The 21625-nt window shown below is 38.5% G+C and overlaps 2 protein-coding genes across 9 annotated transcripts in view; one reads left to right on the forward strand and one right to left on the reverse strand.

Annotated features, from left to right (window-relative positions):
* The first annotated feature begins 55 nt into the window (after positions 1 to 55).
* Positions 56 to 13587, forward strand: YARS2 (tyrosyl-tRNA synthetase 2). 2 transcript variants are annotated; one of them, XR_009565326.2, is made up of 6 exons: positions 56 to 860; positions 1713 to 1880; positions 7220 to 7375; positions 7686 to 7856; positions 8466 to 8743; positions 12832 to 13587. XR_009565326.2 is itself a non-coding variant. In XM_030830404.2 (5 exons), the coding sequence occupies exons 1-5, from the start codon at positions 79 to 81 to the stop codon at positions 8623 to 8625; spliced, it is 1437 nt and encodes a 478-aa protein (XP_030686264.1). In that variant the 5' UTR covers positions 56 to 78; the 3' UTR covers positions 8626 to 10693. The 2 variants fall into 2 exon arrangements, 1 of the variants encoding a protein (XP_030686264.1); XM_030830404.2 differs by lacking the exon at positions 12832 to 13587 and having other exon boundaries at positions 8466 to 10693.
* The window catches only part of DNM1L (dynamin 1 like), a 45709-nt gene continuing 33982 nt past the window's right edge, over positions 9899 to 21625 (reverse strand). For 2 of the 7 annotated variants that reach the window (XM_030830399.2, XM_030830396.2), the window contains 11 exons: positions 20911 to 21031; positions 20526 to 20681; positions 20189 to 20278; positions 18709 to 18801; positions 15959 to 16015; positions 15209 to 15286; positions 14881 to 14913; positions 12569 to 12745; positions 12301 to 12410; positions 12013 to 12172; positions 9899 to 11719 (listed from right to left, as the gene is read on the reverse strand). In XM_030830399.2, coding sequence (XP_030686259.1) covers positions 11663 to 11719; positions 12013 to 12172; positions 12301 to 12410; positions 12569 to 12745; positions 14881 to 14913; positions 15209 to 15286; positions 15959 to 16015; positions 18709 to 18801; positions 20189 to 20278; positions 20526 to 20681; positions 20911 to 21031 — 1132 coding nt within the window. In that variant the 3' untranslated portion in view covers positions 9899 to 11662. The remainder of the gene's footprint in view (positions 11720 to 12012; positions 12173 to 12300; positions 12411 to 12568; positions 12746 to 14880; positions 14914 to 15208; positions 15287 to 15958; positions 16016 to 18708; positions 18802 to 20188; positions 20279 to 20525; positions 20682 to 20910; positions 21032 to 21625) is intronic. The other 5 variants (XM_030830397.2, XM_030830400.2, XM_030830401.2 and 2 more) reach the window with 3 other exon arrangements.

The following is a 21625-nucleotide window of genomic DNA, read 5'->3' on the forward strand; positions in this document are numbered from 1 at the left end:
TAGGAATTGTAGGAGGCGGGCACTGAGGGTTGTGGTGGGCCTCTAAGATCCCAGCATTCCCTTCGTGCCGCCGCTAACATGGCGGCGCCCATCTTGCGGTGCATTTCCCGTGGCCAGGGGCTTGGTACCCCAGGCCTGTCAGGAGTCTTACCCCTGGGGCTGCGTGAGGCCCACTCGGGCGCTCAGGGGTTGCTGGCGATGCAGAAGGCTCGGGGTCTGTTCAAGGAGTTCTTCCCTGAGAGGGGTACGAAGACAGAGCTCCCAGAGCTCTTCGACCGTGGCACGGCGGGCAGTTTTCCCCAGACCATCTACTGCGGCTTCGACCCCACGGCCGACTCGCTTCATGTGGGGCATCTGCTGGCACTATTGGGCCTGTTTCACTTCCAGCGAGCGGGCCACAACGTGATCGCCCTGGTGGGCGGTGCCACGGCGCGCCTGGGAGACCCGAGCGGCCGTACCAAGGAGCGCGAGGCGCTGGAAGCAGAGCGCGTGCAAAGCAACGCGCGCGCCCTGCGCCAAGGGCTCAAAGCCTTGGCGGCTAATCACCAGCAGCTCTTCGCTAATGGGCGGACCTGGGGCAGCTTCACCGTGCTGGACAACTCGGCGTGGTACCAGAAGCAGGACCTGGTGGACTTCCTAGCGGCAGTGGGCGGCCATTTCCGCATGGGCACGCTGTTAAGCCGGCTGAGCGTGCAGACTCGGCTCAAGAGCTCCGAAGGCATGAGTTTGGCCGAGTTTCTATACCAGGTGCTCCAGGCCTATGATTTCTACTACCTGTTCCAGCATTATAGATGCCGGGTCCAGCTGGGTGGATCTGATCAGCTGGGCAATATCATGTCCGGATACGAGTTCATCCATAAGTAAGCGCCTTTAGACCTGGAGAAATCCTAGACCAAATAATTTACACACGAATAGCCTGTGTTGCATTGTTAGCATTGTGGAATGACGCCCTTCGTTCCTGCCCTTGTTGGTTCTATTTCCATTAAGGGTCCGTAATGGGATTAATTTAATATCACTGGCTAATGAGAACTAAAGGGCTGAAGTAATGGTATTAGGTATGGGACATATTATAGAGCTCTGCAGGAAATAGACCCTCCTAGTCAGGATTCGGATTGTATGTGTTTGCTGCTTTTAAGAAGCTTTTTCTGTGTTTCTGATTTGAAAGACTGCTTGTTTTCATTTATAACCTGAACGTGACTGGGCCTCTTTGAGTAGTCTCTGCTTTGCTCTGCACCTTCCGTGAAGCTAAGTGTTAGTCATTGGTTGGCATCTCAAAAAAATTTTTTTCAGCACCAAATATTTGGCGAATAATGTAGATTTCAGTGGCACTTGCTTGAGGGAGATGAACTACAGGACTAGCTCATGTGCTACTGATTTTTAAAATCCCTTTAAGACACCTCTTTTGGTGTCTCTACCTGACTCCTCTTTACCCAGTTTTCTCTCCCCTTCCTACCCAACCTTTAAAAATGTCTAGGCCCCAGTTATGCAGTACTTCCCTTTGGCTTGCCCAGAGTCACTGGTTCAATTGCAGCTCAGAATGACAAATGTCACAATAGAGTGCTGTGAAAGCAGTAAGATGGACAGTAATCCAGGTTTAGGAGGTCAAGGAGGTTTTCTTAGATCAAGAAACCAGACTGAAATCTGAGAATGATTAGCAGAACCTACCACCACTTGAGCTTAAAGCACATAATAAAGTTCTTCTTTATGCATAGGTTGACTGGAGAAGATGTATTTGGAATCTCTGTTCCTCTAATTACAAGTACAACTGGAGCAAAACTGGGAAAGTCTGCTGGCAATGCTGTGTGGCTAAACAGAGATAAGACATCTCCTTTTGAATTGTATCAATTTTTTGTCAGGCAGCAAGATGATTTGGTAGAAAGGTGAGTTCTTAATTGTGTGCTGAGAAAAATTAAGTTCATTAAAACTCATGATAAATTTTAGCCATTGAATCTCCCTGTACCCTTCATAGTTTTTTTGTTTTGTTTTAACGTAGATTCTATTTAAGGCTAGTACATCACAGAACATTGTAGTTAAACACTTTTTGTTGGTTAAAGCAGAAAACCACTATGGGTGCTAGAAAACTTAGAGCCAAGTTTGTCATCTACATCTAGCAGGTTCTTAGGACATTATTGCTTGCATATTCTAGTTTTTTACTCCTTTCATCTTGACTTTTATTTCACCTTTGTCTCTAAAGTTCCTTTTCTTTAACATAAAAGAAGATCCTTTTGAAGGTCCTTTTTTAAAGTGATTTTCTTATTAATTCACAATATCTTAAACTCTTAGAAGAATATAAATTAATGAGAAATACACCTGCAACAAAGGAGTGAATTTTTCAAAAAAATATCATTTGACATAACTATCATCAAAATAACTTAGGAATAATTCTTAAAAATTTTTAAATGTATAATACTTGCCTGCAGAACATTGCAAACCACTATTGAGCAAAAATAAAGAACGCTACATGAATGGAGAGTTCTCTTGGAGGGTAAACGCTTGAGGATTGCCAGAGGTGACCAAAAGTGGGATTTGGATGTGTGCATAACAGTTGGTATATAGGGTAGGAAGGCCCAGGAGGCAAGAATTAAACAAGATGAGGGCCTGGAGCGAGAGTTCAGTCCATTTGGGGGACCACTTGCCTAAAACTAATTTCAGGAGTGTCTCTTTAAGGAGGCCAGTGATGCTCAGTGAGGCCAGCTGCCTGGGGCTATAGCCTAGATGGAAATTCCAAAGAATATTATATTGGAGAGCCCTTTGTTTAATCTCTGGAGAGGTAAAGTGGGTCAGAGTCAGTAATGTCTGGCGATCCAAAGGGAACGAGAATAAATTTAGTGAGGAAAGAGATTTGGGAGTTGCCCAAAGGAGTCCCGTGTAAGTATTAATGACTGTGAAGGCGTATCTGGAGGCCCCAGGAGAAGGGGGCAGTGGCCAGTGAAATCAGCCTGCCAGTGGGAGCATGGTTGGTCTCCCCAGGGAATATGTCCCCATCTGGATATCCTCCATTGTTTGGTTTGGGAGCAGAGAATAGTCGTCTATCACAACTTTGGCTGCTGCTGAGGAGATGGGAAGTCCCCTCAATTAAGCCCAAACTGTTAAGGCATTAATTCCTTGGTGACCCAAGGTTGTGTGGGCCCATTTTTCAAGCTGGTAGGAAGGGTCTGTGCTGGGCAGTGTGGTGGCTTAGTGAGGGAATCTGCAGTACTGTTGAAAATGGCTTCCAGCATAGAGCAGGTAGTCTGAGCGGAAACATGAGACTTAACAATGATAGGAACTGGGGACTCCTTCCATGTCTGGGCCAAATGGGCTTGTCTTATATGAGAAAATTGTCCCTTAGCCATTGGCCAGACGAAACCGCGAGGCCATTAGCAATAACCCAGGAGTCTGTGAAAATGTGGATCTGCCAGAGGCCTCTTTATGGGTCTCTAAGGGCTAAGTGAACAGCTACAAGTTCTGCCAATGGGGCTGAGCCGGGACTGCCTTCTTCAATTGGAGAGGTGCCTGAGACCGGGGGAATGCTACAGCCCTCCAGCAAGCTGCAGTGCATACATGGTGGTGCTGCCATTGGTGAAGAATATGGATTCCCTGTCCGTCTCAGACAGTTGGTTCCAACGGGCTCCCCAAGCAGCCAGAGGAAGAGGAAGGAGCTGATCATGAGGGAAGCTACACCCTCCTATAATTTTTTTTTGATTTTTCAGATATATAATTATAACTCTGAATCATAATATAGTTTTCCCTACTTTTTATTTATTTATTTTTGGCTGTGTTGGGTCTTTGTTGCTGTGCATGGGCTTTCTGTAGTTGTGGCGAGCAGGGGATACTCTTCGTTGCGGTGCATGGGCTTCTCATTGTGGTGGCTTCTCTTGTTGTGGAGCACGGGCTCTAGGCTCACGGGCTTCAGTAGTTGTGGCACGTGGGCTCAGTAGTTGTGGCTCCCGGGCTCTAGAGCGCAGTCTCAGTAGTTGCGGTGCACAGGCTTAGCTGCTCCCTGGCATGTGGGATCTTCCCGGACCAGGGCTCAAACCCATGTCCCCTGCATTGGCAGGTGGATTCTTAACCACTGCGCCACCAGGGAAGCCCCCTCCTGTAATATTTAAAGGCTTTGACATCAAGGTTAGCCCTCTCCTGAAGGTACCATTTTCATTTTACCAAGGAGGCATCAGTTGTGGTGTTAAGCTTCTGCCAGAGGCATCTCTAACCCAGGGCGTTAGGGAGTAGTATTGATTGGGGGCCAGTTAGGGCCTCAGTTTCTAAAAGAACTCTGTAGAATCCTTTGGGGTTAGGCACTTAATCCAAAACCCCATAGGAAATCAGGTAGACTTATGTTTGGTCCAGAGACTCCAAGGGGGCATAGTCAGATATGGTCAAGCACTGACTTGGAATGTGGAGCCAGGTGGGACTAAAGGTAGGGCTCCTTGGACTGCCTGCTGGGCAGCTTCCAAAACACATTGTTGTGCCTCACCCCAGTGGAAGGTGGCAGACTTGCATGTGATTGTGATTGTGGCAAAGAATTAGTGAGCAGTGAGGGCGTTGCCTGCAGAACATGAAAAGGCCTGTTACCTGTTATATCTGAGTACAGTGGTGGTTTAATGAGTAATTTCCTCCATGTATAGGAACACTGTCAGTGCTCTCCAGTGCCTTTTGAATGGTTTTGACAGTCCCAGTAAGATGTAGGAGCACTACCCCGTGATTAGAGGGAGCACTTTGTAAAAAGAATTTTCTGGACTCAGGGTCAAATGGGACTTCTTCAGGGTTAGAATGAAGAGGGGGTCACTTGAGTGAGTCTGGTCATAGAAGTGATAAACCCACTGGACCATGCCACTTTTGCACAGCAGGAGACAGGCCTAATCTCATGTTTTCCATTCACTGTGAGCCTTGGAATGTTGGTACTCAGCGACACTAAGCAACATCCAGGAAGCATCCATAGGGGTTCTGTATTATCGAGGAGCTGGTGTACCTCCTCAGGGGTCTTACGAGGCATTGGCACAAGATGTTCAGGACATTTATATTTGTCCATTGTTTAGCAACATCATACCAGGTACTGGACCCACGATATCCCATCGAGTTTGGGGGACAGAGAGTGACAGCAAGACTCGACTGTATTTCCCCTTTTGCTCTGCCAATAGTTTCCTGATACAAGGCTGTTCCATTCATCCAGGTTAGGAAGTGTAATCCCATTATGACCCACCAGTCCCAGGGGGAGGTCTCCCTCCTTCTTACCTGTGGGAATTATTCTTTCCTCTTGCCTTTAGCTCAGAGCCTCAGCTTGGGCAGTGATAATAGCCTTGGGGTCCATTCCACCCTCATTAGCTTTCCTTGGCCTTGAGATGTGGAGGACCTTCATGTACTCATGTACTCAATCAACGTCTGTATAATTTGTGGTCTGATCATCTCATTAGACCATATGGCCTTGATCACTGATCACACTGCTCTGCGGAGATCATTGAATTATGGCAGCAGTGACGTTTGGGGATGGATACTGCTGGCAGCACAGCAGAGGCAATATGCAAAAGGCATAGAATGATAGACCTCCAGCATGCATTGCTGTCCTCCCAAATGGTGTTGCCCACCTGGGTTAGCCAGTTAGTAAACTAGTCAAAGCTAAAGGGCAATCATGCAGTCCTGCCGACTATGCCATTGCCAGTTGTTGTGTGGGCCTCAGCCTGTTGGTAGTGATACCATGAGCTAGAAATGCCTGGGGGTGCTCACCTCGGTCCATACTGTGTAGGAGCCCTCACAGACATTTCCTGGGCCAGAGCCAACCTTGTGGCTGGACCAGTGCTGTGGTCCTTATGATTGTAAGAGACAGCTCAGCAATAATCATCAGGGAACTTTAAAAAAAGATGTGTTACTTACAGTTTCTGGAGGGCACATGGCACTACAGGGGCCACACAGTGAGTCAAGGATGGGGAAGGAGGGAGCATGGGCCCGGAGCTCTGTCCTTATTGGGGTGCCTAGGATTTCGCAGGTTCACTCTTCACTGGCTAATTTAAAACATAGAGTGAGAATTAGGGAGTGGGAAAGGTGAAGAGGGGTCACTCAAGCAGTCAGTTATCTCGACTACCCAGGGCTTTCTGAAAGGGGACTTTCATGAGTGGCGGCAGCCTGGTTCCTTATCTGGTTGGTTTGGTACTAGCTGTGTCATACATTTGGCAGTATGCTTATTCGAGATCGATGTCTTTGAAATGGATACCTTGGCATTAAGCAATCAAAAGCTTAATGTCAAGCACTTACATTACAGGTATAGAACCACTTGGAAAAATATGTGGCTCTGCCTACTCAGGTCAAATACTCATGACTTGTGATCAGCAGTCCCTCCCCCTGGGCACATCCCTAACGGATGAGTGCACATGTGCACACCATCAACCACTGTCCAAGAGTAGGAACAACACAAATATCCACACTAGAATAAATACATTACGAAGCATTCATAACATGGAATGTGTACTCAGCAGCTGTACACACAGCAACATGGGTGAATCACCAACATAATGGTGTGCCAGAGTAACCAAAAGATATATATTCTGTATGATTCTGTTTATATAAAGTCTAAAAAGAGGCAAAACTAAGTGATGCTGTTTAGAGAGGCATATTGAGATGGTAAAAATATAAAAACAAGGAAGTAATTACCATGAAAAGTCCAAAGAGCGGTTACCTTGGAGGGGTGAGGGGATTTGGGTAGGAGCAGTGTTGTATACCTAGACAGGTGATAGTTACACAGCTATTTGCTTTATGATTCATTAAACTATGTCTGTTGTTTGTGTATTTCTCTGTGCTTTTCACCAAAGATAAGATTTTAAAAGTTGATACATATAAAATATTTGTCAGTTTTTAAATTACAGTTTTTATTTATGAGTACATACACAGAAAACAAAAATATAAAAACATGCTTGGGAAGGATGCCTACAAATTTAGATTAGTGGTTGTCTCTGGGGCAAGAAAGAGAATATATCTGAGGTGGATGGGGCCCTCATCTATATCTATACTATTTTATGACTTTTTTAAAAAGGAAGGATTTGAAACAAAGATGGCAAAATAGTAACATCTTCAGTCAGGGTGGTGTGTGTATTATTGTCATTTTCAGTACATTTCTGTATGTTATATTTCATAATTAAAAATAAGTTCTAAAGTAAGCAGGATGTTCTTTAAAGGGTAAGGGAGCTGGAGATAAAAATTAGGTATGTTATATAAATCTAACGGGATTTTTTTTTTTTTTGTCCCAAAGGTACCTGAAGCTCTTCACTTTTCTGCCCCTTCCAGAGATTGACCACATAATGCAGCTGCATGTCAAAGAGCCAGAAAAGCGGGGTCCTCAGAAACGACTTGCTACAGAAGTAACAAAGCTTGTTCATGGACAAGAAGGGCTGGACTCTGCTAAAAGGTGGCCTCTTAGAATAATGAACACTTGATTAATTAGTTAAGAGACTGGAGGACATTTGGAGCCAATGTTTTAGTCATCTTTTACCACTAACAAGGACTGTCAGTGTTAACTGCTTTAAAGTACTAGCCTACATTTACTAGAAAGAAAGATTATCCTGAATTAAGCTTATAAATTATACAAGATCAATGTTGCTGTTTGAAAAACTTTCCATCTGGAACATAATGGGTACTTCATAACTGGTTTTTGGGTGTTAGAACACATGTCTAAGTAAGCACTCAACATGATGTGGCTCTCAAAATGTGTTTTTCAGGTGTACACAAGCCCTTTATCATAGCAGCATAGAGGCACTGGAGGTCATGTCTGATCAAGAGTTAAAAGAATTGTTTAAAGAAGCTTCATTTTCTGAATTAGTTCTTGACCCTGGAACAAGTGTCCTAGATACGTGCCGCAAAGCAAATGCCATTCCAGGTGGTCCCCGAGGGTAAGATTGTTTAACTTTTAGGTTCACAGTTAAAATTCACAACCTGTGTTTCTAGAGGTGGTGTTTTTCCTGATAATGGCATCTCATTCCTTGTAGAAGTTAAGTTAGTCTGAGAATCAAGTGAAAACTGAGTACTTACTGCTGAAAATACCTTAAATTTTCTTTAAAATCTAGTATTACTATACTCTCTCTAATTAGTCTAACCTGGTCAGTTTTTTCTCCAGCATTGGAAAAGGCTTACGTTTAAGTAACCACTATTGTATAAATACACTGGGATCAGTCAGCTTAGGGATTGTCACAATTTGAGAAGATCACAGGAACAGAGGCCCTAAGTAAACAGATTCACATACCCCTCTCACATTCAGTCTGTATCCTCTTTATTCTGGGGAGTAGTGGGGTTGCCCAACCTATTTAAAATATTAGTTGAATTTCTCCTTTAGAACGTTAAAGGGGAGGCAGAATCTAATAAACATGAAGATAACAATTTAGTGCTAAATGGTTTCAATAGGAGAGCCTTTGAAATTAAATGAAATAATGATGTATCTGTATTATTGGGAGCGGTCAACAGTGATTAGATTTATCTAATTACTGAACATTTTTATTTTTCAGGTATCGGATGATAACAGAAGGTGGAGTCAGTATAAATCACAGACAAGTAACAAATCCTGAGAGTGTTTTAGTTGTTGGACAACATATTCTTAAGAATGGGCTTTCGTTACTTAAAATAGGAAAAAGAAACTTCTACATTATAAAATGGCTTCAGCTATGATGAAAACTCCTTCCAGTGGTTCAAACTTATCCATCATTCATTCTCAAGATGTACGAATTTATACCTTCACTTATGCAACTCAAAGACAAAGAATGGAGTGTACTCTAGGCCTCACAGTGTGAGTAATTTCATTATTTATATAGGTTGGATAAGTTTGTGTAATAGTGGGATATTTTATTTCCTGATCCTTAAACATTAAGGACTACCACAGAAAAGCATGATTTCTAGGGTTAATCTCTATTTTAATAATTACGCTTTATGAAAAACTAAATGCTGTCTTTCCTATCCTGTCCTTGCTGTTTTGGAGATAAGGAGGAACAATGAAAAAGAGGTAGTATAAGTAATCGTGGATACTTTTATATCAGGTGTGTATCTCATTAGAGGTTTTTTGTTGTTTAGGAAGCAAATACAGCTCTCCGTAAAAAGGGAGAAAAGTTAGAGGAAGCCGTAGCTGGCATTAGAAATTACAGTAGAAATAGTTTCTTTTCAAGGAAAAGAAAAGTCAGTACTTGACTTTTCAGAAAGTTTCTAATTCAGTTTTCCAGTCCCTTGACTGTGTTTCCATAAAATTAAATTTACTCATAGCCTTGTTTTCTAAAATTCAGTAAAAAAAAGGTAGCAATGTCTTATAAATTTATCAACTTTTAAATTAGTTTTAAGTTTCAACTTATGTCCCCAAGCAGATTGCAGCTTGAGATGAACTGAAAAGTTAAGTAACCAACAAGATAAAATAGAGGCAAAATATATACACTAAATATCTAATCATTTGAGAATATCAAAAGACATTCCAGTAAGGGAAGTTTTCAGGTCAAATTTAAAGGATTTGGAATCAAGACTTAGTTAAATTAAGCTCTACATTCTTTAGGCAAGTTGATTCTCCAGAACTATTTCCAACATCTGAAATATTGAAGGTAATAGCACCCCTATTTGCCCTGAGCATCAAGTGAAGCACAAACATAAACACAAAATGGCTTGCAATCAGATGTGTTCTAGAAAAATCTTACAGGCAGCAAAGCATGCCTTTAGAGTTCAAATTCTAGCTATTTACTACCTGGATTACTTGGAGCAAGTCATTATCTTCATATGCAAAACATGGAGATGTAATAATACCTCAGTCAATTATGAAAATCTAAAAAGAAGAAAGTCATAAAACTTTCATACAGTGTAAGCTGTATTGCTATGTTCCAAAGTAGATTTATATGTTAAAAAAGCTATAGTTTATCTAAACCTTCTTCTAGGAGTAAAGTTAGGAAGAATTCATTTATTGACAAACTTTAATGTCACTTCATACCAGCAAGTTTATTTACATAGTAAGAACATACAGGTATCCATTATAAATGTCAGAGATCATCTCTGCATTTCAGAACTTTACTCAGTTTAAGTGTCAACAAAAGGAGGTTTTCTCTTTGCATACCTCTTGTCTCTGTTTTTCTTTGTACACGGTGTATAGTACTAGCAAGTGCATTATCATAGCAGGTAATGTTTTCAATTTGAAATTTGCTAGAGAAAGGTGCATTGTAAGTTTTCTTCCCCTCTTACAAATTAAAAAAGCTAGACTAGAATGGAAGTCATCTGATCTATCTGAAATAAGTAAATCATGGATGGCTATAATTTCAAAACTGAGGTTTAATAATGGCAGAGTGATTTTAAAGTATGCTAATAAACATTCTGGAAGCATGTATTCTATGAAGATGGTACTGCTAAGTATAAGTAGTACCATATCATATCAGACTGAATCTGTTTTTTTATGTTTGAGATCAGTTGCTGAGTCTCTTGTGTCTTAGTACAGTAAATGGGTGCCATTAGCCAAGAGTAACAGACATATTCATATGTTCCTGCCAATAGTCCTTCATAAATGTCGTAACTTAAAAATAGACTTTAATATCTGTAATATGTAATTTATCATTTTAAAACTTATAATGTAATTCATATCAAGAATCACCTGGGGAATTTTGGTAAAATGTATATATGTTCTAAACCTTACTCCCAACCCCTGAAAGCCTTTAAGAGTATGTGTGTGTGTCAGGATGTTTTTCCTTAAATAATAAAGCCCCACCATTACTTTCTATTCTAATGTACTTTGTTGGTGTGAAGCAAAAGTAACTATTAACAACTAATAGGAAGAAGATACACTTAAAATCACCACAGTATTTGGTTTTAAGTTTTAAGTCCCACCTCCAAGTGAATCTTGAAGCATGGTCTGAGGGCTCCAATTTAAAAATGTATCTGAATTATTACTATTATATTTGAAAACCAAGGGGAATTTATTAGGACTTCTGAAAACTAAAAGGAAAGATGGTCATTACCAAGTCTTACTAGATAATCAAGGCTAGATGTTCTTAATGCAGGAAAACATAACTCATGCTTCCAGGTTTAAGTAAGATCAAAGATGATATTGTAATTTTTAACGCACCAGGGGAATGTGGATCCAGAAGTGGAAGGACTGTAGCTACACATTATGCACATCACATCATTGTCAATGTTACAGATCCTCTCGTGTGTTCAGCTTTCTTACAAACACATCAAAGGTTTCAGAGAAGCTCAATAAAACTAAATCAAAGAACAGGTGGAATAGTGACTGACTACTGAGTAACTTGTCAACCCACCTCTTTCAAAGCCAGTTCGGTTTAAATAATAGTGCATGCATTATAGTCGTATGACATGGTGTCTTGGTGCATTCTTCTTGAAGGGCTATGGCAGCAGCTTTAAGACTACTAGCAGATTACACAGGTCATCTTATCCACAGACAAACTGCTTGTACAACTAGAATTATTAACAGTTCTTTTTAAGTTCAGATGAAACTGTCACAAGATAGACGATGTATTTTATATATACTAGGAAATTTTAGAAACAGCCATTTATTATTTGGATTAAATGTGTGATTCGTTCTGCAATACAGAGAATAATTTTCAGTTTATAGCCAGTCTTCACATGAGCAGATTCATACCATTGCAATACACAGGAGTTCATAAATAAAATTCTACTCAAGTAGGCAGTAACTAGCAAGTCAGTGAGTCTCAGTATTACATAGTTCTCTTCACCAAAGATGAGTCTCTCGGATTTCAGCAATAATTTGACTGGCTCCTTGTAATGCCTGCATTAAAGAAAATTATAAAAATTATAAATGCTTAAGTTATAATAACAAGGAATATCAAAGAAAGAATCTGAATTAATGTGGGATAACCTCTCCACTTTATATGTGGTTGATTTATACTAACCAGCGTCTTCTCTGAAATTTGAATCTAATCAAGTGCCAAAAGAAAAAAAGATTAGCCGTCATACAAAGACTATATATATGTATCTCCAAGGATCAGAATGCATTTTAAACAATAAATGTTTATACCTACAACCCAAGTAAGAAAATTCAAAAAAATTCACAGTAATTACCTTCAGCATATCAGCTGCTTCTTTCCTGCGCTGTGCCATGTCCTCGGATTCAGTCAGAAGATCATCCAATAAGGATGATTTATACAGCTGTCCTACTAACTCACTCTGAAGAGTATCTTTTACATGATTAACCAAAAAATGCATTACTGCCTTTGGCACACTGCAAAACATCAGATAATCCATTTGATTTAGAATAAAAACGTAAATTTTTTAAAATATTTGTATTTTCAAAACAGATTATGAAATCATCTCGCAGTATTCTAGTCTGATTTATATAACAGTACTAACCTGTCTTGAATATTCTTTCTGACAATAAGAAAATAAGATTTGATGAGTCTTTCAATAACTTCACAGTCTCGCTGTTCACGGGCAGATAGTTTTCGTGCAACAGGTACTGGCTAAATGGGGTGAGGGGGAGAAAAAAGTTACTTTTGTGCCATTTTGAAATGACAACATTTAACATTCAATAAGTTTTTGAGACTTCAGTTCCTTTTGTCTTTTAAAGTGTTTTCCTGGTAATTTGGTTATTTGTCCTCAAGCAAATTCTGCAGCTTACCACATCCAGCAAATTCACAGCATGGCCTTTTTGTGGACTGGCTGGCATAATTGGAATTGGTTTTGATTTTTCCTCAGCTAGTAACTCCTCAGCTTTTGAAGTTTTCAGCATTCCTCTCCAGTTGCCTGTTGTTGGTTCTTGAACACCATCTCCAACCCCACCACCTCCAGATGCAACCTGAAAAAACATATTCCAAAACCTATACCAACCATATCAAACTGATACTAACTAAACAAAGTTAATTTAATTTCCTTTGACAGCAGTCAAGGAGAATACACATCCAGTAACCACCTGGAGTTTAATCTATTCAGAGAGATGGCAGGGTCAGAAAGACATGATGGGTGGCACGTATAACTGGAACCCTGAGCTGTCTAAATAAGAGGTTCGGACTTCCCTGGTGGTGCAATGGTTAAGAATCCACCTGCCAATGCAGGGGACACGGGTTCGAGCCCTGGTCCAGGAAGATCCCACATGCTGCGAAGCAACTAAGCCTGTGCGCCACAACTACTGAGCCTGAGCTCTAGAGCCCGCAAGCCACAACTACTGAGACCTCGTGCCACAACTACTGAAGCCCATGATGCCTAGAGCCTGTGCTCCACAACAAAGAGAAGCCACCGCAGTGAGAAGGCCGTGCACTGCAACGAAGAGTAGCCCCCACTCGCTGCAACTAGAGAAAGCCCACACGCAGCAACGAAGACACAACACAGCCCCAAAAAAGTGTATTTGTAAAGAAAATAAAGAATGGCAGAAGTAACACTGTGGTTTATAAATAAATAAATAAGAGGTTCTGTTGTAAACTGTTTGCAAGGCCTCAGCCAGTATATTTTAAATTCCTTTTTTATTATTTGCTAACTTCTCAAAATTTTTCCTCTTCTCCAACTCCTCTAACATTAGAGATTGTGGAAAATGTAGAAGCTGCACTTTAAAATAGGACTGCTCATTAAAAGCACAAGAAAAACCAGAACTGCTATTCACATTATTTCTTCGAAGTAACTTTAAACACTGTTGAACTATGATCTCTCTGAAAGGTCAATGAACTCATTCTCCAAAACTTAAGACTTTATATATTTCTCAAATCAGTTTATGTTCCTAATAGTCAATACCATAGGATAAAAGTAGAAATCCTTTACTTGAGAAAGGATCTACTGAAAAAAATCTAGTGCTACCATTAATCACAAGTGCTCTTGCACCTTCTTTTTTAGGATATCTGTTAGTCTTGATTTCTAAAAGAAAAATAACTGTTTAGGATAATGGGGAAAACAGTAATTCATCAACATTTAAGAGATGTTTTTAGATGTTCTTTAAGGTTTTACAATCTAAAATGGAGATAAAATGGCATCCAGAATTATAGATAGAAATAAAAATGGCTTATATAAATTTAACAGAGGAGTGTTACAGCAATTGTTAAAAAATGTTTGGGGTATCATTCTGAATCAAAACACTGGACAAAATTTGTCTCCAAAATGTAGTTAAGATAATGTATATCAATATACAAGTAGTATATTTATACATTACTTTTAAAATGAGTGTATTTTTAAATGCGTGTTAACTATACATGAATGATAGATCATATGAAATCTTAAGGAAAGTGAGCAAATTCAGAGTGATACCAGGAGTTAAATAAAAAGCAGTGATTTAGATGGTTCTCTTAAGACCTTAGCACAGCGGGCTGAGAGAAGATAAGACATTTATAAGGTTTTATTTGAGGTTCAGAATCTTAAACCTGGACAATAAGTAAGGAAAGGAGCTAAATGGCAAAAAAAAAAGCTAAAAATAAGAATGGATCTGAATAACTTACAGATTAATTTTTTTAAAGGTTATCAAGAATTGGCAACAGTTTCAAACTCTCACAGTCCCCCTGTTTGTTCTGAATTTGCTTAAGCTGTTGAGGCACATGTTAAACTACTAAATATATTTAGGGTGAAAAGAGCAAACTGAATGAAAGCATAAGAAAGAAGCCTTAGAGGATTCTCCATTAGCACTGGACAGATCTCAGAACCTTTAAAGAGGAAAAGTCCAAAAGTACAGTTTCCATCTCCAGAATTTTAATTCCCTACCAAAATATTAAATTCAACACTATTCTTGAAGGTAATAGAAAACAGTGGGAAAGGCTGTTGTTACTATTTAAAACAATGTTGAAACTAGAATTAATACCATCTTAGAAGTTAGTTAGATAAGAGAAACATTAAAAACATAACACAGACAACAAGAGATAGATGCCACTGTTACAAACAAGTTCTTTAGTGGTTTTGAAGACAGTGTTTTGGTGAGAACCAAAGGTACCAACGTTTTCATTCTGAAGCAAGACTCACATTTTTAGTTTCTCTTCTGCTGTCCTGAATTAACTGTTAAAAGATACGTTAAAACATGCAGTTTAACAAGCAAAATTTAAATACCAATGGCTTGAAAATTTCCTCTTTAAATTCTTTTTCTGTGTGCATTGTCTATATCGCAAGCAAAAGCATGTCAACAATAATTTATGAAGTATACATTGTTAAATGATTTTAAATTTCTGTTAGACTAAAATTTGACCTTAGCACAATATCCCATATTAATATTCTGCTGTTCCGTGTCTTGTTTCCAGATGATTATGTTGCACCAAACTAGGCATGCAGGCTTAGATTAAGAATCAGAACAGACCTTGCCATCAGCCTCAGCAGAAGCAGCAGGGGAGGGCTCCTGGGAGGCAGGTGCCAAAGCACTTGGAACTTTAGAAGACTAAAGGCAAAAAATGCAGGGAAAAAAATCAAGGATGCCAAAAATGCATTCAGAAACATTCTGTAAATATGAATTTTCCCCTCTGTATAATAACATGAAAAACAAAAGTAATGGGACATAAAATTAATGTTTATTTTGCCTTATTTCCTGTACTATTGTCACCTTTGTTTAAGGCTTTCTTCAGATGAATTCCTAAGAAAAATCCAAATCCAAAAACTTCATTTTGATTTTTGGAAGTTGATAAAATCTTTTCTGGTAAAGAATTCAAGGTAACAGATTTTTACACAAAAATTTTAATATCTGCAACTATTACAGGTAACTAAAACCTGGTATGTACATAATGTCATCTTCCCTCTCCAAAAAAACCTTGTTATAATAAAGTCATTAGTCATTTCAACTAATTTTACAAAGTTGATAAAGTCATTGAATTTCTGTTAAATCCTTGATACTTAAAATCCACCTTTAAGCATTTATTCCTATGTATTCAAAATATTTTATCTTTAAATTACTCAAAGCCTATTTTTAAACTTGCGTACCTTTACTCAAACAATGAAATAGTGCCAATGGAATATTAAAGTAAGAAGAAAAAATTACTCCTAGAACTGAGTAATATTCTGAGGCTTACCAGTCCATCTTTGCATATTGGGAATATGCTTTAAAAACATTTTTTACCTTGTCTCGTGATACAGCTGAAGGTAATTCTCTTGCAAGCCTGTTTCTCCTTTGTTCCTATAAATCACAACCAAGCAGAAGATTCATGATTATCAGAACACAGAGATGTAAGCCTACTTTAAAAAAATGTTCAGCTTAATTGAAAAGTGTGAATAACTTACAGTATATCCTCTCACTGTTCGGACTCATGCCATAATTATATTTTAAAACAAACAAATCATTTAACCCAATGCTTCTCAATCTTTTTTTCTGCCCCAACACACCTGAGGGATATAATACAACGTCAGTAACATTGGCTTCCTGTACCAGGGGTTCTCAAGCGGACCAACATCATCTCTGCCTTTCCCACCAAGTTAAGAATCACTGATTTAAACTGTTCCCATATCAAAGTGTACATAAGCCTTCAGCATACCATATAGAATTTGAAGTACACAGATCACAGAAAAATTAAGTAAGCAAAACCTTTAAAAATCATTCTAACCTGCACACATTTGTGTTAAATTCACACACAAAACCATAAGAAATATCTATAAGAGTGTTCTGTTTTCTTTATCCTTAACTATCTCCAGGAAATAAATGTAATGTTGAAAACTGACAGTCCTTTCTGTAACCTGGCTAATTTTACAGACTGATCACCTGCCCACTCTTCTAATCTGCTAATATTAGCAATGTAATTCTGATACTGAGCTAAAGCAACTGTAAATTCAAATTAATAGGTACTGAACACCTACTGTATGTCAAGCACCATGATAGGTGCAAGACTATGAAAATATAGAAAGATGTAGGTATTAATAGTGGCTCTCTCAAGAGCCAATAGTGGCTCTTCAGGCAGCATCAAATACAGTAGGAAAGTATTTACATTAAATGAAGTCAAAATGCTCCTGAGCAGAAAGCATTTCATGAACACTCAAACTTGCAAAAAGGTGTAAAATTAACAAAGCTTCACAATGATGTTTCTGGGTAAGAAAATTTTTTAACAGAAATTTTACCCACTTTTCATTTATCCAGTGATAAAAAAATATAGATAATAAAAATATATGGATTTTAACAATCTTCAGAATAAAAAGTTAGCATTTAAATATACATTTTGAAGAAGGACACAAAGGAATCTAGAGACTAGAAATTCTCACCCTAGTCTGTTACCAACCATTTATGACCTTAGCTGGCCCTGAAGACCTGGCTTACTTGCTTTGTTAACTGTATGGGTTACCAACTTTTAACCCCCGGTTTCCTAGTCTATTAACATTACCCTCATAGGGTTGCTATAAAGATTAAATGAGAATATCCGCATAAAGTTCTTTGACACATAGTCTTAAAACCAGAGACATTCATTTGTACGAAAAATACTGATCTGAAATCATATCATAAATGACCTTGTCAGTATTAGAAAAACTGTTCCAGACACAAATTTTCCATGAAGGCTTCAATGTTACAAGAACTAACTCCTATCTTAAGATAGTGTCTGCATGCTAATTTTTAACATAATAACTATTATCTAGTCCACTTTCTGAGTGTTTTAAAGTGCCTTACTTATATGCATTTTGGAATTTTTTCTTTCTTCTTTTTTCTGGCCGTGCCACACAGCTTGCAAGATCTTAGTTCCCCAGCCAGAGACTGAACCTGGGCCATGGCAATTCCCTGGAATTTTTTCTGACAGTAGGAGTCACCTCAACTATGTAGCTAAAAAACAGTTCCCTGTACCTGTTACAGAGCAGATGCCCAGCAAAATAAGCACTAAAGTAACAGCTGTTATCATCTGTGGATCTCAGGTTCCTCATCTGTTTAACCAAAGGGTCCCTTCCAGTTTAAACCCAGGGTCCCTTCCAGTTCCCAAATTCCACGTTTACAATATTCTCCCCACCCATATGCATAAGAGGAAATTTGATACAGAAGGGACTCAGGTCTTACTGGACTATGGAATTGCAGAAAATTTTACTGTTTTAGATAAAAGTGGCAGAGAAAAAACTGCATCCAGATAAATCACTCTATCCACCAGCCTTCGCTCCAGCTGAGCTATTATGCAACCTACAACGTTAGCCTCAAATGGAAAAAAAAAAAAAGGATCCATGAAATGCAGGAACCACAGTAATGGTGAAACAGTACTGTCTTTCCAAATTTACTATAATTTAGGTAATTCTTGGAATGTTTCCTTCACAGCTTTCAGAGTCAAATGAAAACAATTTTAAACATCCACTTTGGGCTTCCCTGGTGGCGCAGTGGTTGAGAGTCCGCCTGCCGATGCAGGGGACACGGGTTCGTGCCCCGGTCCGGGAAGATCCCACATGCCGCGGAGCGGCTGGGCCCGTGAGCCATGGCCGCTGAGCCTGCGCGTCCGGAGCCTGTGCTCCGCAACGGGAGAAGCCACAGCGGTGAGAGGCCCACGTACCGCAGAAAAACAACAGCAACAACAAAAAAAAATCCACTTTGTTTTACATACTTCAGTCTAATAAACTGCAACAATAGTTACTGAAATGGAGCCAGGCAGTCCTTCAACACTAAAACAATGAGTCCCAGATCATTTCCGAGTTACAGTTTCACAAGCAGAAAATGAGAACAATGCCTCCAGGTGGTTTTGAGAATTAAATTTAAGAAAACAATGTAATGCCCTCAGCATACTTCTTAGCATATAACAGACAATAATATGGTGCATATATGTCTTATAGTTAGTTATTCCTTGCCCAGTAAATTTGATATAACTGAGCTAAAACAGATTTTCTCTCAAAAAAAAGACAAATTCGAATTGTATTTACCTCTATATTATTGTTCATTAACCCACAAGCATCAGCAAAGTCTGGATGTTTTGTGTTGATATAAGCCAATTCAATTGCCACTAAGTTATGGACCTAGAAAAAAATAAAATTAGGCTATATACAAAATATGCCAACCTAATTTTACTTAAGGAAACATATAAACTTATTAAACAGATAATTCTAAAAGACAGTACAGGAAACTGATGCCTAAATAAATACTTGATAATTATACTCCAACTGACAGAGTTTATAACAAATAACAATTTGCTCTATCTTTTGAATTATCTATATTTTAGCATCTAAGATTGCATTTCTGACACTGAAGTAGTTAGAAGTATTTGTTAGGGAAAAAAAAGTTATCTACCTGATGCATATCTAACTTCCAAGCAACTTTGCTATTAAAACCTTAGATCATCCACTATTCCATGTCAAAAGTTCAGGTTCAACAATAAGAAAACATTTCATAATCAGATGTAAGTTAAAGATTTTAACTTTATTTGGGTAAAGGATACATTTAACGACCTGAGATAATGATTGATTAGCCTTAATTATGAAGCACCTAGTTTAAATATATGTGGTTCAATTGGGACAATTGGGACAATAATCAAAAAGGAAAGTTGAAATTAATTTCTCTAGCGTTGTAGAGAGATTAAACTAACTCCTTCATTTGCACTGTCCTTACAAATCTTAGGTATCAGAACAGCACTAAAAGATCAAGAACCAGTGAAAATTATTTATTTAAATGAAATTCCAATGATTCTGATATCAGTAGGTAGAGTCTGAGATCAGGCTAACCATGTTCTTACTCATTTCAATCTGGTGGTTATGCTTGCTAGGGAAACAACTAAGCAGCAGCACTTACATTCTATACTTCCAAGGATGGTTTTGTACTCTTTAAGTAAATGTCCATTGGGGCTCACCATCCGGAGCCAAAGACCCAAATGCACTTTTAGAGACCAGAAAGGAAAAAAAGAAACCAGCCAACAATTAGAGGCATACGGACAATTTCAAATGCTTATTCCATATTTCTGCCAATTTCAGGATTTTTATTTTTAAGGATAGCAACCATGATATTATGGTATTAGGTCATCAAACAAGGAAACTGTACAAATGGCCAAATTACCCTGATGTACATCAGAGTTAAAAAAAAAAGAGCTTGCTATATGAAGGCTCAGTTTACTGAGGCTAAAGATAAAACTAACTTTCCATTAAATCAGTGCTGCTATATAATAAAGCAAAACTACTCACAATCCTCAACAATAACTCCATTTTCAGGAAAATCTGTGGCTGCAGGCTAACAATGATTAAAATATGGAGAAAAATGCATTTTATACCAGAATTACTGAAGTTTCCTTTGAAATAAGACAAACTTGCTTCTTTTTCTTTTCAATACACTGGGAATCATTATGCCTAAATTCATAAAGCTGTACAAAATAACTTATTAACAGTGATTACAATGATTTATGAAATAATAGCTCACCATTTCATTTGTAACAGGCAACCGTTTACGAAGAAGACAAGTCACTACTTCAACTATGGCATCATGAAGTTTAGGGAACCGCAACAACTCCTACATGTGGTGGAAGAAACAGTCTGTTTTGTTTAAAGGAAAATTAAATAATCTCTGAAGTACTGAATCAGATTTGGACTGAATCAGATTTGGAAGCTACATTTAACTATACTATTTCAAATCACTTTTAGATAAGGGAACTACATTTTAACTTTTAGCCCATCTTCTATATTTCCTCCTTCCCCTTGAAACCACCACCTCATGTCTTTTACTACTTAATCTGAAACCTGTTACATTTCTCAATTACCTGTGTACTGTAATTGCTACAGTGCTGAATGATCCTTTGCATTTCTTCATGAACCAGTTCCACACAACGGAGGCTGGGCTCTTCCAGACGTTTGATTTGCCGTTTGACCAGCAACTCAAATGAAACTTCAGGCACAAACAAAGCAGGACGAGGACCCTAAAAAAATAAAACTATGAGCTCTTATTATAGCCACATATAATTTTGGTTCTTCCTTAAGTTTAAAATAAATCACGTTTTTGGTATTTTTCATAAAAAAGCACTTCGTAATTTCAAGAATGAGAGCAAAATAACAAAGTGTACAATTCATTAAAAAAAAAGAGTTATATGGATTAAAAAATAATCTTTAACCTCATTTCAAAAAATTCTAAAAGTTAAGCATACTCACAGTTGCATTTCTAATGGCAGTCAAAATGTCAATAGTGTTAAGGCCACCTAGTGGGTCAACAGATTCTAAGGTTCGCCCAAAAGTCTCATGGAAAATATAACATATTCTAGCACCACCGCATCTGAAAGGCAATGAAGTATATGACTTCTAGTATTACTAAAAGGGAGGAAGCTACAAGTTAGAAGTCTCACTGTAAGCTTTAAGACTGTCTCAGATGAACAATCACACTTAGACCATTTCCATGTGTTCTCAAATCCATTATGAACCAGTTTCTCTAATTTTTTTAATGGGGAAAGGAGTCATTTCACAAAAGGCATTCACATATGCACATGCACACTGAGTAACTGTTCTTTCAGAAAACATCAGTTATCTAAGAACTACTAAACATTTTTCTCTGCCCTAGTTTTCTTCAACTAGACTATGAGCTCCTTAAAGATAAGAAACAATGTCTTATTTCTATTTATTCACAATCTGGAGATCAGCAAACTTTTTCTGTAAAAGGCCAGATAATAAATACTTTAGACTTTTCACAACTCTGTCACAACTCGCCAATTCTGCCATTGAGCACAAAAGCAACTACAGACAGTATGTAAACAAATAAGCACAGCTATGTTCCAATAAAACGTATGCCCACTAAAATTTGAATTTTATATAATTTTCGCATTACAAAATATTCTTCTTTGAATTTTTTTCAACCACTTAAAAGTGCAAAAGT

The sequence above is a fragment of the Globicephala melas genome, chromosome 10 (assembly GCF_963455315.2).
Source record: "Globicephala melas chromosome 10, mGloMel1.2, whole genome shotgun sequence".
NCBI classification, from domain to species: domain Eukaryota; kingdom Metazoa; phylum Chordata; class Mammalia; order Artiodactyla; family Delphinidae; genus Globicephala; species Globicephala melas.

Bases quoted from the DNA above. Each gene is read 5' to 3' on its own strand.
- YARS2 (XM_030830404.2), top strand. From the start codon at position 79: ATGGCGGCGCCCATCTTGCGGTGCATTTCCCGTGGCCAGGGGCTTGGT. The intron at 861-1,712 runs GTAAGCGCCTTT...CTTTATGCATAG, and splicing joins GGATACGAGTTCATCCATAA to GTTGACTGGAGAAGATGTAT. The intron at 7,857-8,465 runs GTAAGATTGTTT...TTTATTTTTCAG, and splicing joins ATTCCAGGTGGTCCCCGAGG to GTATCGGATGATAACAGAAG.